The 16625-nt window shown below is 32.9% G+C and overlaps 2 protein-coding genes across 10 annotated transcripts; both read left to right on the top strand.

The window, feature by feature from the left end:
* Positions 1–8: 8 nt before the first annotated feature.
* LOC145971041 (uncharacterized) lies at positions 9–9808 on the top strand. Of its 9 annotated transcripts, none has more exons than XM_083098269.1 (22): positions 900–1148; positions 2730–2931; positions 3122–3261; positions 3349–3527; positions 3865–4023; positions 4103–4367; positions 4455–4582; positions 4675–4950; positions 5289–5413; positions 5503–5621; positions 5692–5822; positions 5962–6170; positions 6362–6501; positions 6580–6767; positions 7116–7289; positions 7361–7625; positions 7712–7848; positions 7940–8218; positions 8558–8682; positions 8772–8890; positions 8961–9091; positions 9192–9808. In XM_083098269.1, the coding sequence occupies exons 2-22, from the start codon at positions 2858–2860 to the stop codon at positions 9330–9332; spliced, it is 3504 nt and encodes a 1167-aa protein (XP_082954395.1). In that variant the 5' UTR covers positions 900–1148; positions 2730–2857; the 3' UTR covers positions 9333–9808. The 9 variants fall into 9 exon arrangements, 8 of the variants coding, with proteins under 8 accessions (XP_082954399.1, XP_082954401.1, XP_082954395.1 ...); XM_083098270.1 differs by having other exon boundaries at positions 2725–2931; XM_083098268.1 differs by having other exon boundaries at positions 2577–2931.
* A 2891-nt stretch (positions 9809–12699) lies between these two features.
* Positions 12700–16370, top strand: LOC145971074 (SNAPIN protein homolog). Its single transcript, XM_083098360.1, has 3 exons — positions 12700–13305; positions 13431–13830; positions 14203–16370. Exons 2-3 carry the CDS (start codon positions 13679–13681, stop codon positions 14243–14245), a joined length of 195 nt encoding a protein of 64 aa, XP_082954486.1. The 5' UTR covers positions 12700–13305; positions 13431–13678; the 3' UTR covers positions 14246–16370.
* The last annotated feature ends 255 nt before the right edge of the window (positions 16371–16625 follow it).

The following is a 16625-nucleotide window of genomic DNA, read 5'->3' as shown; positions in this document are numbered from 1 at the left end:
GGCTGCGTAGTTTTGGCGCGACCCGAGGTGAGCGATCACGACTACAGGCCAGTGATCATGGACCTAAGAAGATATGGATGGAGTCTAAAGCGCTTATATGGGCGAGGGGGCTGTGAAATTTGCGGTAAGGGAGATGTATAGCTCTGTCTCTTTCCAAAAGCAACCTTCGAGTGTTTCCGTCGCATATCCGATAATTCCCGAAAGGTTATATATCCCATATTAGCTAACTTTCGAATAAAAAAAAGTTAGCTAATATGGGATATATAACCTTTCGGGCATTATCGGATATGCGACGGAAACACCCGAAGGTTGCTTTTGGAAAGAGACAGAGCTATACACCCCCCTTATCGCAAATTTCACACCGCCACGGCTCTAGACTCCATCCATATCTTCTTAGGTCCATGCCAGTGATGGTAGGCCGGGCGGGTTTTCCGCGCATGCGCCGCGAATGCGGCGTTAACGAAGTATCTAGTAGAAGCAAAAGGTGTGTCACTGGTCGCCCTTAAATAAATTTCTGAAGGAAAATTTTTAGACAATTTTTACGAGCGACCACTAATCATTTTTCTCGCTGTACTTTAAAACACTATGGTCCATATTCTGAATCCTCTTTTATCGATGAAAGTGTCTCTAAAAGTGGCTTATAGCCAATCAGAAGGCTTATAAGCCACTTTTAGAGGCACTTTTATCGATAAAAGAGGATTCAGAATATGGACCTATGACACTATAACACTCACTCGGGACTCGGGACTTCGTTCTGGCATCACCGACTCAGATGCTGTTGCCCGCCAAAACTTTTGCGCCCATAATCCGCTACCTGATACACCGTTGCTTTACTGTGATTACTACTGCGCATGCGCGAAAAACCCGCCCGGCCTACCATCACTGCTACTGCTACAGGCCAGCAAGCAGTCACCATTCTTCCGTCGTGCTGTAAACGCAAGTACCTCGCAAGTATCCGTTCATTGTTATATACACGTGGTGGCTTATTTCGCATTGAGTCCTAAATCTTATGGTCGTGGTCATTTTCATCGGGCGGTATTGTAATTATTTGCTGCGAGTTCGACTTGAGGCCATCGGTAGTTTTGTCTTACGTCCGGCATTTGTTCCGATGTTGCTGTGTACTTGGACAATATACGGTTCTCGTCTCGGTATGTTCTAGGTCATTTATTTGTAAACCTGGGGGCCTATTACGGTTTTTGAAACGAAGTGAAAATAACAAAAGTGAGGAAATTTACTAGAGTATCTACAATTTCATTTGTCGAAATCTAGTAAATTTGTTCACTTTTGTAATTTTCACCTCGCTTCAAGAACCATAATAGGCACCCTGATATCTCGATCCTCAGACATTCCGCTCGTTCATTTCCTGACGGCGTGGTAACCATTTCATAATCCCACAATCATCTTAGGGTGCGTTCCGTTTCATGCATGATGCGCATAGAAGCATGGAAGTTCGTTCCGTTTCTCTTCGTGTGCACATGCTGCATGCATGGTCCAACCTATTCTCAACTGTATTGCCTCGCTTCTTCTGATACATGAGACCGCATGGAGTGCCTCATGTACCTCGCGAGTTGAAGCACTTCATATAATTTCATGCATTTAATAAATATTAGCGCGAAATTTAATTATTATAGGTTAGGATTGATTGATTTGTCAATTAGCTTTACGTAGATTTTATTATACAGGGTGTCCCATTTTAATGTCCCATCCCAAGTAACTTTTTTATTTTTGATTGTAGAAAAAAATGTTTTAGACAAAAGTTGTATGGTTTGAAGAGCGACATAAGATGGAGACAATTATTTGACTTTGGATAATTTTTTGAAGGTTACATGAAGATCATCTTCAAATTCTTAAACGGAAACCCCCATTTTTCACTGCATATTCTTATAGCTTGCCTCGAGAGCTTTTCAAAACACTTTAATAAAGTATTTTTTCCTTGAGTGCTTTTCGAGTTATGAGGCTTGAAATAATTTCTTAATTTTACATAAACCGTAAAAAATCTAGTGAAATATTCATTTTTCGATTATCTTACCTTCATACTTTTATGCACAAAATAATGTGAGAAATCAATTGGTGTGAAAAAAACATTTAGTTATATTTAAGAAAAAATATGTAATTGTTAATGCAAATTACATATTTTTTCTTAAAAACAACTATGTGTTTTTTTTACACCAATTAATTTCTCTTCCTTGAAACCATACAACTTTTGTCTGAAACATTTTTTTCTACAATCAAAATCAAAAAAGTTATTTGGGGTGGGACATTAAAAATATATAATGGGACACCCTGTACAGCTTGAGTAAATATTAATATATTTAATTAATTAAATATTAGTTAATTTTTCACAAGGAATATTCTCTCCTCTTGTGTTTTTCATTATAAGAATGGCATATAAAGTTGATATATCAGTTTCTTATCACTTGAAAATTCACTTTCATCACTGCTACTCGAGAAACATGAGTCTTCTTCTTTTATTATAAAAGAAGATGAACAGATATTATCGCAATTAATTGCGATTTAATAAATTTTAAACCGTCATCCATATTGCATGAATTGCATGAAATCTGTTCCGTTACTAGAGGCGAATGATCCATACATGAAGAAATGGAACGGGCTCTGCACTGCACTTCATATACTGTACGCTAGACACTCATGCGTTTCACGCATGAAACGGAACTCACCCTTACATTATCGTATGAGTGCATTTTAATTTGAGCTTTCTAAAAGAATAGTATAAGAGCATCAGAGGATAGTAATAAGAGCGTTTCGATTTACTGTGAGAGAAAAATAAGAAGAAAAAGTATAAAGATTTCTCAATTGCTGGTCAAAAATTACACCGACACAAAGTCGCGTTACAATCATGTCGATGTCGTCGAAAAAGTTATGTACCCTGGAAGATGTAGAGAAGAGAAATTTAACAATTAATGAAGAGGAGTAAGTTTGACAGTCTTGTTTTTTTTTTCTTTTTTATATAAATTGTTACTCGATGATAGCAATATCAAAATAATCGCATATGGTAAGAAAATAGATGAAAACGAGAAGCTTGCGATGATATGAAATATAACTAATACAAATTAAAGTGAATGAGTAGGTAATTAAAGTTAAAGTGATCAACTATTTGTAGCGAGATGCAGGAATATGAGAACAGAATCTTGCAATGCGTTCTAGCAGAGAAGATAACTCCAATGGATCTTAAAAATTGGATGCTTTTCCATTTGTTAAAGCCGGAATTTATTTCACAAATTCACATGTTTCTAGTATATAGTAAGATTTATCATTTCTTCTTCTTTCCATATTGTTTTTTTTATTGCTATGTGATATTGTTACTTACGCCGTGTCATTTTGAAATAGATAGCCATGGGAGTATAATTGTGATGAAGGACAAGAATGTCTACAGCTTATATTATTCAGAGAAGGATCATTTACATACTGCTATCTACCCCAAAAAAATAAAAAAATTATGTGGAAAAAACATAAAAACCTTTGCTAATGGCGATTTTTTCATCCTGGCACTTACAGAAGAGGGAGAGGTATACCAAACACTTCATATTCCTTGAATGTGCCTTGATAATACATTTGAGTTTCTGGAAACAAATTTTAACTTGCTTGAAAGATAAGATTTATATTAGGAAGTTTTATGTCCTCCCTAAATCGTGAATATTTCTTAGGGGACAAGTGGAAATAAAAATTTTTACATGTGAAACTATAGTAGCATGATATTTTAAAAATGTATCAAAATATCAAACATGAAATAATATCATTAATCTTTTGATAAATCTGTAGATACTTTCATGTAACATTCTAAATATAAAATAAGATTCAAAAATGAGATAAAAAAATATATTGTAACTATACTATCTTTGAAAGGTTTATTACTGGCAGTCCCGAATACGCAAAATATTCATTAAGACACCGCATATACCTGTCATGTTGACACCTACTCGAGTCGCCGACTTAAGAAAGAAACGTGTCGTGGACATCGCATGCGGCAAGTATCATTATCTTGCTCTGACCAGCGATGAAAAAGTAAGCGAAAGATTATAAACTGTCACAATGATAACGATAATAGTCATTCTTATAAACTAAACAATTGTTTGTAATTTAGGTGTATGCTTGGGGAGAAAATGATTACAAGCGGTTTTTTGACGAAGATTTAGATTCTTTTGATAATATGCCGAGGCAAGTGAAACATGAATTGGAGAATAAGAATGTTATCCATATCGCGTGTGGTCTAAAATTCAACATAGTTATAACTGACGAAAACAAAATATATGGTTGGGGCAATAATTTTATGGGCCAGATTTCAATCGATCCGTCGCAAGAATATTACATGTACCCACGCGAAATTATCACAATCTCGGATAAAATAGGTAATTTTTTTTATGTCTGAGATTTGATCTCTAAGAGTGTTGCATTATCGAACATCCTTATGGTTGAGATGGAAATCGATGTTTCAGTTAAGGTGACCTGCGGATATGATCATACGTTGGCACTCACCAATAAAGGCGAGATCTATGCCTGGGGCAATAACAAGTACGGACAAATCGGTGTTAATAAAGAAATTAAACATTCTGGTCCAATTATGGTAACTCATGGATTATTGACAACAAACTTTTTAATAATTGCCATAATGAGTGAGACGAGAAACAAAATAATAAGGAAAGATACGATCGACAGGTGAACGTGCCCGCGATGGGAAAGGTTTTGGATATCGCTGCTCTTGGTGATTTGAGCGTTGCAGTCGGCTATGATAGGATTATCTATGTATGGGGTAATTTTTATTACGAGCCTATTTTCGTCCCGTTTCCCACAAAGTTTTCGAGGATCCACGACGCGTTTGCGTACAGTAAGAGATACTTGTCGAAGCCATTGACTGTGTTTACAAATAATTACAAGTATGTTGAAGAAGTATTGAATATATTGGAATCTGTAGGAGCAGCATTTGATAATCCGGTATGTTTTCTATTATTGTTCTGTATGTACTCTTTTGCATTATACAGCATAAAACTAAATATATATAATATATATTTTTTCATATTAGTTTTGGTTAGTATAAAAGAATATAGAGATTTATATATCAGAGATTTGTAGTTTTATAAAAAAAATTTGGAAACTTTTCTACATAGAAAAAATAAATTGCAATCATTACTGATGGTTTTGATTGAGACTTCTGGACTCACTTTAAACATATATTGAATTATAACATTAAGAGTGAAAAATTACATATTATTTATAATAATTTTTATATTAATCTGATATTATTAAATTATTTAATAATTTGTATTCTGCAGTTAACGAGCGATTTTACCATACAAGTTGAAGGACAACCTATTTATGTTCACAAGGCTATCCTTAAGATTCGTTGCGATTATTTCAAAAAGATGTTTCAACATGATTGGGCTGAAAATATTCAAAGGTAAATTTAGAAAAAAAAACTGATATTTTTATTGAGAATTTCTCACAAGTTTAGTTATTACATAATGTCAACACATTATTTTTTGACAGTATATCGGATTCATCACCAGTGTTCACTGTATCAGATAAATTTTCTTACATCGTTTATAAAGCCTTCTTAAAATACTTATATACCGGCACAATCGATTTACCTTCGGAGAACGCGTTAGGTAATTGAAGTTGTTAACGTAAACTATCACTAACTTACAATTCAAAAACTGCAATGACATTTTTTCACAGAACTTCTGGAATTGGCCGACATGTATTGTGAAACCAATCTTATAAAAGATTGCAATCAAATAATACAACAAGCCATCACTGTATTAAATGTGGCATTCTTCTACAATAAAGCGATCAAATACAATGCTAAAGTAAGTATTACAGTTCAGGGTTAATCGCTATTGATGTTGAAATTCATTAATTGCAATGTGTTTATTTTATATCATATAAATCATATAATTATATGTATACGATATATGTATGTCATGTCGAATATCATGTGAATCTTAGGAACTCGAGGAGTTCTGCTCTCAGTTTGCTCTACGTCACATGACAGCTGACACATTATTGCAAGATATTAAGTTAGACATGAACATGCAGGCTAAGTTTATGCAAAAAGCAGCGACACAAAGTCGCGATACTATCGTGTCGATGTCGTCGAAAAAATTCTGCTCCCTGGAAGATGTACAGAAAAGAAACTTAATAACCAATAAAGAGGAGTAAGTTTGACAGTTTTGTTTATTTCTTCTTTTTTATATAAGTTGCTACTCAATGATAGCGATGTCGAAATAATCGCATGCCGGTGAGAAAATAGATGAAAACAAGAAGCTTACGATGACATGAAATACAACTAATACAAATCAAAGTGAATGAGTAAGTAACTAAATTGAAAGTGATCAACTATTTGCAGCAAGATGCAGAAATATGACAAGAGAATCTTGCAATGCGTTCTAGCCGAGAAGATAATTTCAATGAATCTCAAAAATTGGCCGGTCTTCCGGCTGCTAACGCCGGAATTTATCCTACAAATTCACATGGTTATGATATTTGGTAAGATTTACCTTTTTTTTCTCATACTGGCTTTTTTGCTAAGTAATATTGCTACTTATACCTGATGTTTTAAAACAGATGGGCCTGGTGAGAGGGCTATAATTGTGACAAAGGATAAGAATGTCTACATTTTAGATTTTAATTCAATGATTAATGACATACATACTGCTATCTATCCCAAAAAGATAAAAGAACTGTATGGAAAAAACATAAAAAAGTTTGCTCGCGGCGAGTTTTTCATCCTGGCACTTACAGAAGAAGGAGAGGTATATCAAAGATATTATTATATTCCTTGAATGTGCCTTGATGGCATATCTGAGTGTCTGGAAATAAATTTTAACTTGCTTCAAAGATAAAATTGATATGAGGTTTTATATCCTCCCTAAATCGTGAACTTTTCTTCTTTCTTTGGCAACAAGCGGAAATGAAAATTTTTACATATATGTGTATGAAATCATAATGAAAAATATGAGTAGATAAATTAATTAGAATATATATTTAATAAATAGTGTTTTGATTATAAGTACAGATACTTGGCCATAATTTATTTCAATATGCAAATATTTAAAAAAATCAAATAAAAAAATGTATTACTGTTATGCTATTTTTGAAAGGTTTATTTCTGCGATCTCGCTGGAAAGAAAAAAGACGATGAAGTATACCTGTATCCGACGATGAGCATACCTGAAGAATCCACGTTTATTCAAGTCGCCGGCTTAAGCGAGAAACGTATCGTGGACATCGCATGCGGCAGGTATCATTGTCTCGCTCTGACTAGTGATGGAAAGGTAAATAAAAGATTAAACTATCACAACGATAATAGTCATTCTTATAAACTAAACAATTGTTTGTAATTTAGGTGTATTCTTGGGGAGACAATGATTATTGGCAGACTGTTAACAGAGATATAACTACTTTTGATAGTGCACCGAGGCAGGTGAAACATGAATTGGAGAATAAAAATGTTATCCATATCGCGTGTGGTCTAAAATTCAACATAGTTATAACTGACGAAAACAAAATATATGGTTGGGGCAATAATTTTGAGGGCCAGATTTCAACCGCTCAGTCGCGAAAGTATTACATGCACCCACGCAAAATTAAGAATATTTCGGATAAAATAGGTGATTTTTTTTTTATCTCTGAGATTTGATTTCTAAAAATATTGCATTGAATATCCTCATGGTTGAAATGGAAATCGATGTCTCAGTTAAGGTGACCTGCGGATATGATCATACGTTGACACTCACGAATAAAGGAAAAATCTATGCCTGGGGCAATAACTATTATGGACAAATCGGCGTTAATAAAAATTATAATGAATTGGAATGTTGTGGTCCGATTATGGTAATACATGAATTATTGATAAAAAAACTTTTTAATAATTGTCATGATGGGAGTCAAGAAACAAAATAATAAGGAAAGACACGATCGACAGGTGAACGTGCCCGAGATGGGAAAGGTTTTGGATATCGCTGCTCTTGGTGATTTGAGCGTTGCAGTCGGCTATGATAGGATTATCTATGTATGGGGTAATTTTTGCTCCGAGCATATTTTCGTCCCGTTTCCCACAAAGTTTTCGAGGATTCACGACGCGATTGCGTACAGTGGCTATAGATTATTGTGGGAGCCATTGACTGTGTTTACAAATAATTATAAGTATGTTGAGGAAGAATTGAATATATTGGAATCTGTAGGAGCAGCATTTGATGATCCGGTATGTTTCCTATTATTGTTCTGTATGTACTTTTTTGCATTATACAGAATAAAACTAAATATATATAATATATATTTTTTCATATTAGTTTTGGTTAGTATAAAAGAATATAGAGACTTATATATCAGAGATTTGTAGTTTTATAAAAAAAAATTTGGAAACTTTTCTACATAGAAAAAATAAATTGCAATCATTACTGATGGTTTTGATTGAGACTTCTGGACTCACTTCAAACATATATTGAATTATAACATTAACAGTGAAAAATTATGTATTATTTATAATAATTTTTATATTAATCTGATATTATTAAATTATTTAATAATTTGTATTCTGCAGTTAACGAGCGATTTTACCATACAAGTTGAAGGACAACCTATTTATGTTCACAAGGCTATCCTTAAGATTCGTTGCGATTATTTCAAAAAGATGTTTCAACATGATTGGGCTAAGAATATTCAAAGGTAAATTTAGAAAAGAAAACTGGTATTTTTATTGAGAATTTCTCACAAGTTTAGTTATTACATAATGTCAACACATTATTTTTTGACAGTATATCGGATTCATCACCAGTGTTCACTGTATCAGATAAATTTTCTTACATCGTTTATAAAGCCTTCTTAAAATACTTATATACCGGCACAATCGATTTACCTTCGGAGAACGCGTTAGGTAATTGAAGTTGTTAACGTAAACTATTACTGACTTACAATTCAAAAACTGCAATGACACTTTTTTACAGAACTTATGGAGTTGGCCGACATGTATTGTGAAACCAATCTTATAAAGGATTGCAGTCCAATAATAGAAAAAGCCATCAGTGTGTCAAATGTAGCTTTCTTCTACAATAAAGCGATCGAATGCAATGCTAAGGTAAGTTCGGGATTAATCGCTATTAATTATGGAATTCATGAATTAGAATATATTTATTTATGTGTATATAATATATCATCGAATATCATATGAATTTTAGGAACTTGAGGAGTTTTGTTTCCAATTCGCTTTGCGCCACATGACAGATGTAATACTATCGGAAGATTATATTAAGTTAGATATAAATATAAAGAATAATTTTATGCGCAGAGCAGCTGAAGAAAATGCTTTCAAAATGTAATTCTTTTAAAGAGCATAATTCTTTTGACATAACTTTTGAGCCAAATCGTCGATTGTTTTTTTTTTATATGCACCACACAATAAAACATACCCATCAATAATAAAGTAAACCTTATTGCAGTTACCATTCCATAGTGTAAAGCCTCCGCTACAAATGACTCTCGAATGTATCTACAATTCAGTCGTACAGTTGTATCGATGGTCGCTTGAGGTGATAATTACGGTTGCAAAACAGTCATAGTCACAATCGTTTGAATAGGTTCAATTCCTATTCGAGCGACTGCGACTGTGCGACCGCGACTGCTTTGCGACCGAAAATAATGTGGAAATAAGGAAATAACCATCTGAAGCATATCTATCGATACAACTGTACGACTGAATTGTATATACACTCGAGTGTCATTGTAGCGGAAGCTTAACATTACATAATATAAATATGCAATATGTAATTATATCTAATAAATTTATTTAATTTTATTTATCACTTGAGATATTTATATAACTCATTCAACTTTTAAATAATAAATTTGATATTATCATAAAACATTGTTTTAATATTATCGTAAGAAAGAATCATGTTGCAAAAATCCATCCATATTTTTACCTAACAAAAGGAAACGGAAAAAACGTGGATTGAATATATTTTTGTGACGCCCATAGATGATGGAAACATAGATTTGATCGTGGAAAACTTTGGGAAAAATTTTCGAGGTAAAGAGAAATTTTCCCAGAAATTATCAAATATGGTTTTTGGTTTTTTTTTTAATGACGTTTTTGAGTGGTCGGATTTAGGCCCAATTCCACAACTCACTTTAACCGAAGTTTAACTCGTTAAAGGAGGATTTACATTGCGTCCAATGTCCGATGTATGACGTCCGATTGGATACAGTGGGCTTTGGGCGCAATGTAAATCCTCTTTTATGCCTGTTTCTACCAACGTCGTTTAACTTTAATCTTAGCTTAACTCACTCTTTGTCTCCTTCTAACTGTTCTTTTAGAAAGAGACAAAGAATGAGTTAAGCTAAGATTAAGTTAAACGACGTTGGTAGAAACAGGCATTAATGAGCTAAACTTCGGTTAGAATAAGTTGTGGAACTAGGCCTTAGGCCTTCGCTACAATGAGGTCGTAGGTCGTAAGTTGTAGGCAAATTGACCAATCATGGTTGATTATTTTTGAAATAATCGACTATGGTTGGTCAATTCGTTCACGACTTAAGGTGAAAGCACATAAAATTGCATAGGCGCATAACCATAAGCATAAGGAAATTGATTGGTTCATTTTCTTATGCATATATTTGTGGACCAATCAATTTCCTTATGCTTATGGTTATGCGCCTATGCAATTTTATGTGCTTTCACCTTTACAACGTACGACTCATTGTAGCGGAGGCCTTACATTAGTCTTAAGCAAATTGACCAATCACAGTCGATTATTTTCGAAATAATCGATTGTAATTGGTCAATTTGCTTACGACTAACGATTAATGACTCGTTGTAGAATGGGCCTTAGTTGCACAGATTAATAAATGCTCCTCCACGATTAAAGTACATACAGAAACAAAGCAGGAACCTTCTGATTTTATGTTAAAAATTAAAAAAAAATTAAAAAATCATAAAAAGGTTATAACAATATTTGCTTAATATAAAAGTTTAGCAGTTTGTTTGTACAAAATAAGATAGGTCGCTAAAGATTGTATGAAGGAATATAAGTGAACTTTTAGGCCGGAATTCATAGTCCGATCTTATATTTAAGATCATCTTAAGTAAGCTTTGAAAATATTATACGGCTATTTCATTGGCTGAGCAGAGTTTTAAGACGACCTAAGACCACTTAAGACAATCTTAAATATAAGAACGGACTATGAATTCTGACCTTAGAAATGAGTTTAGAAGCCTAATGAAAAAGATTTCGGTTTATTTACCGTTATTACCGTTACAATTGCACATTTTTTGTCTCGTTTTATACATAGAATTATATATTCTATTTGACCAATCAAAGCAAAGAAATCTTTGCTCCTGATTGGTCAATTAAACACTACTCTAGCCGTTCTAGCCTATAGATATGATTTTCAAACGTGCCCTAAACATCAATCGATAAACCACGTGATTAAGCAATCTGGCGCGTCTGCGCAACGTCTGTGCGCTCGATTCGATTCTCGAATCTGATCCGCGAGAAAATTTCCTTCACCTACGAATCGATGAGAAAATGAAAATAACACGTGACCTACACAGTCTACGATCGCTAGACAAGTCGATTGATGTATGTATGATAATATAACGCGTATTGTATGTTATATTATGTATATTATATTATCTCGTCCCTAGATATATAACCTATAATGAGTTTCTTCATGGTGAATCACATGAGTATACGAGGTACTGGGAAATTTTTATATCAATTCATACATTATAACTCTTGCGAAGTTATGTGTCGTGTTGTTGAAAAACAGTATCAAGAGACACGGTAGTGTCTTTGCTAAGTCCCCAGCGTAAGCAAAAAATGCACTCCGTGTATTATTACGCGAGTCGGATTGAGAGTATAACTCGATATTTTTATTTCTCATATAACCGCTCAACGGATCGAGTTCTTAGTAGAATTAATCGATAGCTTGGGTTTAAATTAAATAATAAAAGTGTTTTTATTTTTGCGCTACGTGCTCTGTAAACGGAGATATCATGATGCAAAGTCTGAAATGTGAAAATTTCGATTAAGAAACGTCGTCATGGTCGTCATCAACTCCTCTTAACGTAACAAAGAAAATACAGAAATACGTTTCCAACGTCTGCCACAAGAATGCGCTAGCAGTGATTCACGCGACGCAGCATTAGTAGCGCTCTGTGGCGTTAACGGTGCTTATAAATATATTGTAAAAGGTTAAGTGTGTCACTTCAGGTAATTATATATATATAAAATAATAATATACATATAACATTTATATATTTAGATTAGATTGTATCTATATTATTATTTCAGATTATATATATATATATATATATATATATATATATATATATATATGTGCCGGACAAGTGATAAGGAAATTCAGTGAGACTAAATAAATGTAAGAACACTGCAAAGATTTAAAGATTTTACTTAATCAAATCAGAAAGATAAATACAAGTGTCTTCTTCGTTCAACAACACCAAAATTTATAGAAAGAAAAGAAATCCCGAATATTCATTCGTGTTAAAAAGTCCTATATATTAACTTATTATGATTAATGAAATAAAAGTAAACAACGTAATATATCTAAAGGTAAATTTCAACGATTAATAAAGATTAAGTCTTATAATATAACGATAATATCAAAAGAAAATTAATGCTGGACTATATAATACTAAATATTTAGAATAATAAAAGGTTTCAAAATCTTAAATACTTAAAATTGATCATATAAGTTTACAAGTAAGTAATTGATGGATGTTACCTGGAAGAATATATTGAGAACTTGAATTACTCAAGCCGTTAGTTTAATTATTACTTATCTGAGAATCGTACGACCATTTAGCTGAGTGATTTTTATTCTTATTGTGAGAATCGTACGACCAATCGGTTTCCTCCACGTTTGAGCGTGTGTAGGCTTAGCGGTCCTACAGGAACTTTCCGCTGCGTGACGTCAATGATTAAAAAAAAGAAAAATGTCGGACTCGTTCCGACCTTGCTGGGAGAGATCTCTCGCGGTATTCGATCCCTGATCGACACCGCCTCTGGCCACTGTTATAAGAGAGAGAACTCTGAGCACGGCACGAGGCCGCCTTGGTTGTATGAGAGAGAACTCTGAGCACGGTACGAGACCGCCTTGGGTATATGAGAGAGAACTCTGAGAACGGTACGAGACCGCCTTGGGTGTACGAGAGAGAACTCTGAGAACGGTACGAGACCGCCTTGTCTTTCGTCAAAACGACGAGAAAGTTCTGAGAACGGTCCAAGGCCGCCTGCGTCGTTCGTAAAACGACGAGAACTTTGCGAACGGGTAAACACCGCCTGCGATTACTTTAATTTCTCGATCTTTCGAATTCTCGGAAAACTTTCTCCTTTCTCTATATGAGAGAAGGCCGTAGCGAACACTGTCGATCCCTTTTCCGTTTCTTTTCGCAGTCGTTTCGAAGAGCAACCGCACGTAACGAGAGCCGAACAAAGAATACTAGCTAACAAAGGCGGACAGAGAGAGAGAGCCTTCTCAGCGCCTCTACGGATCTCTTCTTTTGAGAAAGGCCCTTCGCTGCGCCAGCAGCGCCGTGTACATCGGTGGATGTTTTCGATATTGCGCGCGAGTTCAAATTTCTTGAGATCTTTTAACAATATATCAAGAGACACGGTAGTGTCTACTTCACTACAGCTATAACATGGACGTGGACACAGCGAGTGACAATACATCTATCGACGACAAGATAGATGACTTTTGCGAAAATCCGACGCGGGATGCATTAACGGAAGGTCTTATGAGTCTCTTGAAACCTACGGTGGATCAACTGGACGAGAGAATTCGCGCCACAAGGTGACGTCAAGTTTTCTGTTTTCAGCGCGCATGCAATAATAGTAACATTTATTTTTCGCGTTTCTTCTTGCAAATTTACGTATATTTATTATTCTTATATTTCTTTCACAGTATGTACTATTTATTGCAAAATATATGTTTATTCATCGAATTGTAACGATAAAAAATTGCGATTTACTTACACAAGCGACATATATATCTTATTGTTACCTATTTTACAAGAATTCTTGAGCATTTTGAAAATCATTTTCAATTTTCATATATAATTATTGGAATGTTATAAAAAATTGTGCTTCTATCATGTACTACAAGTTGCGTACAAAAGTTGCGAAGAGTATTATTTTTTATGCATAACTATTCTCTTTGTTATAGGATATGTCAAATAGAGCTGAAGCAGCGGATTGTTATTACTTAACATTGATTACTTTGCAAGTTTTATAAAAGAAATTTCTTATAATTTTCACCGTAAATTTTATGGAAACTCCAGTAGTTAATTTATCAGATGAAGAACTTAAGACAGTTTATGATCCTTCTGAGGATTCGTATCTTTTAATAGATGCTTTGGAAGAAGATTTAGACATTCTGCATGCGATGAAACCTGTGATTTGTTTAGAAATAGGTAGTGGTTCTGGTATTAGTCATCACAGCTCTAGCAATGGCATTGAAAAAATATAATGCTCATTTTATTGCAATTGATATAATCATTATAACATAGAATATTGAAATTCAAAATTTCAAAATTAAAAATAATTTATGCTTTGCGAAAGAAAATTAAAAATGAAAAATAGTTTATGCAAAAGCATAGAAAGAAAAAATCATTATAACATAGAATATTGAAATTCAAAATTTCAAAATTAAAAATAATTTATGCTTTGCGAAAGAAAATTAAAAATGAAAAGTAGTTTATGCAAAAGCATAGAAAGAAAAAATCATCATAACATAGAATATTGAAATTCAAAATTTCAAAATTAAAAATAATTTATGCTTTGCGAAAGAAAATTAAAAATGAAAAGTAGTTTATGCAAAAGCATAGAAAGAAAAAATCATCATAACATAGAATATTGAAATTCAAAATTTCAAAATTAAAAATAATTTATGCTTTGCGAAAGAAAATTAAAAATGAAAAGTAGTTTATGCAAAAGCATAGAAAGAAAAAATAAATACTCTATGCTATGATGATATTACATACACACACGCACACGCATGTACACATATACAAACATATTTTTATATCATCATAACGTAGAATATTTAAATTTTCAAAATTAAAAATAGCTTATGCTTTGCAAAAGGAAATGAAAAATAAAAAGTAGTTTGTGCAAAGCATAGAAAGAAAAAACAAAAAGACACATTTATAAAAAATATTCTATGTTATGATGATACACACACACACACACGCACACGCATACACATTTAAATATTAATAAAAATTAAAAATATTATTTCTATAACGGGCTGAGGTTCTTGGATTGGAACTTCGGCCTCGGGCTCGTCCTCTCGACCGTCCCGCTCTAGCCCATCGTGCACGCGGTTGTTCTACAATAAAAGAAATATTTTAATGTTATTTTATTTGAATATAATATTTAAAGAAGAACTGCACGGATTAACTATATTGAAAGTTAATAAATCTAATTTTAATATATGTACATTCAGATTCATGAATTTAACATTACGCAAAATACTTTTAGCCTTTTAAAATATAAAAATAATTATTTGTGAATTAAAAATTTCTTTTGTAAAATATAATTTATACGACACAAAAATTCATGAAAATAAAAATTTTAATTCTATAGAAGGCTAAAAATACTTTGGGCAATGTTAAATTCATAAATCTGAAAATGTAATAGATTTATTAACTTTTAACATAGCTGATTCATTTAGCTGATTCCTTTATAATTAACGTGCCAATTATATAATTCAAAATTATTTACCTCTTACTTGCCCCGCTGTCGTTATCGGTGACGACGGCGGCGGTGGCAGCGGTGACGACGCTGACGGCGATGGCAGCGGTGACGACGTTGACGGCGGCAGTGGCGGTGGTAGTGATGCCATCGTTGGTGGCGGCGATTCTTTTTGTGTTTCCATTAATTTTTGTGTTTCCATTAATTTTTGTATTTTTTTTTTAAGTATTATATTTTCTTTTAAAGCCGCTTCAGCCTCAACACGTAAAAAGGACGACAATTCAATTTCTGGCTCCATTTCTTCCATATTGTAGGTTCTGAAAGAATGGAAACATATAAAATATATATTATAAAATATGTTTAGAAATGATAGTAGAAATGATAGATAATAAATGATTAATCTTCATTTTAATCTTTTATTGTAATGCATATATGTATTGTGTGTGCAACACAAATATGAATTACAATAAAAAATAAGTAATTACAATAAGTGAATTACAATAAAAATAGTAAAATAAATTTTTATTCCCTTGTTATCTATCATTTCTTACGCATATGTATTAATAATATAATGTGTTACACTTACTTTTTAGGATTTTCTTCATTTTCCTTTTCGTTAGATCTGAAAATAGAAATGTATAAAATATATTGTACAATATAAAATTTTTTTTGTATTACAATAAAAGATTAAAATAAAAATTAATTCTTTGTCATCTATTTTTATTATATATTTCTATATTTTTATTATATATATGTATTACAATATGTATTACAATAAAGTGTTAAAATAAAAGTTAACCAAGTATTGTGTGTGCAATACATATGCATTATAATAAAAGATTAAGATAATAAAATATTAAAATAGATTATAAAACATTTTTATAATGAAATAAT

Source organism: Camponotus vicinus, unplaced genomic scaffold (assembly GCF_025532165.1).
Source record: "Camponotus vicinus isolate PSW18456_S1 unplaced genomic scaffold, iyCamVici1.0 SCAF_4, whole genome shotgun sequence".
NCBI classification, from domain to species: domain Eukaryota; kingdom Metazoa; phylum Arthropoda; class Insecta; order Hymenoptera; family Formicidae; genus Camponotus; species Camponotus vicinus.
This window is presented reverse-complemented; position numbering and strand designations above follow the sequence as displayed.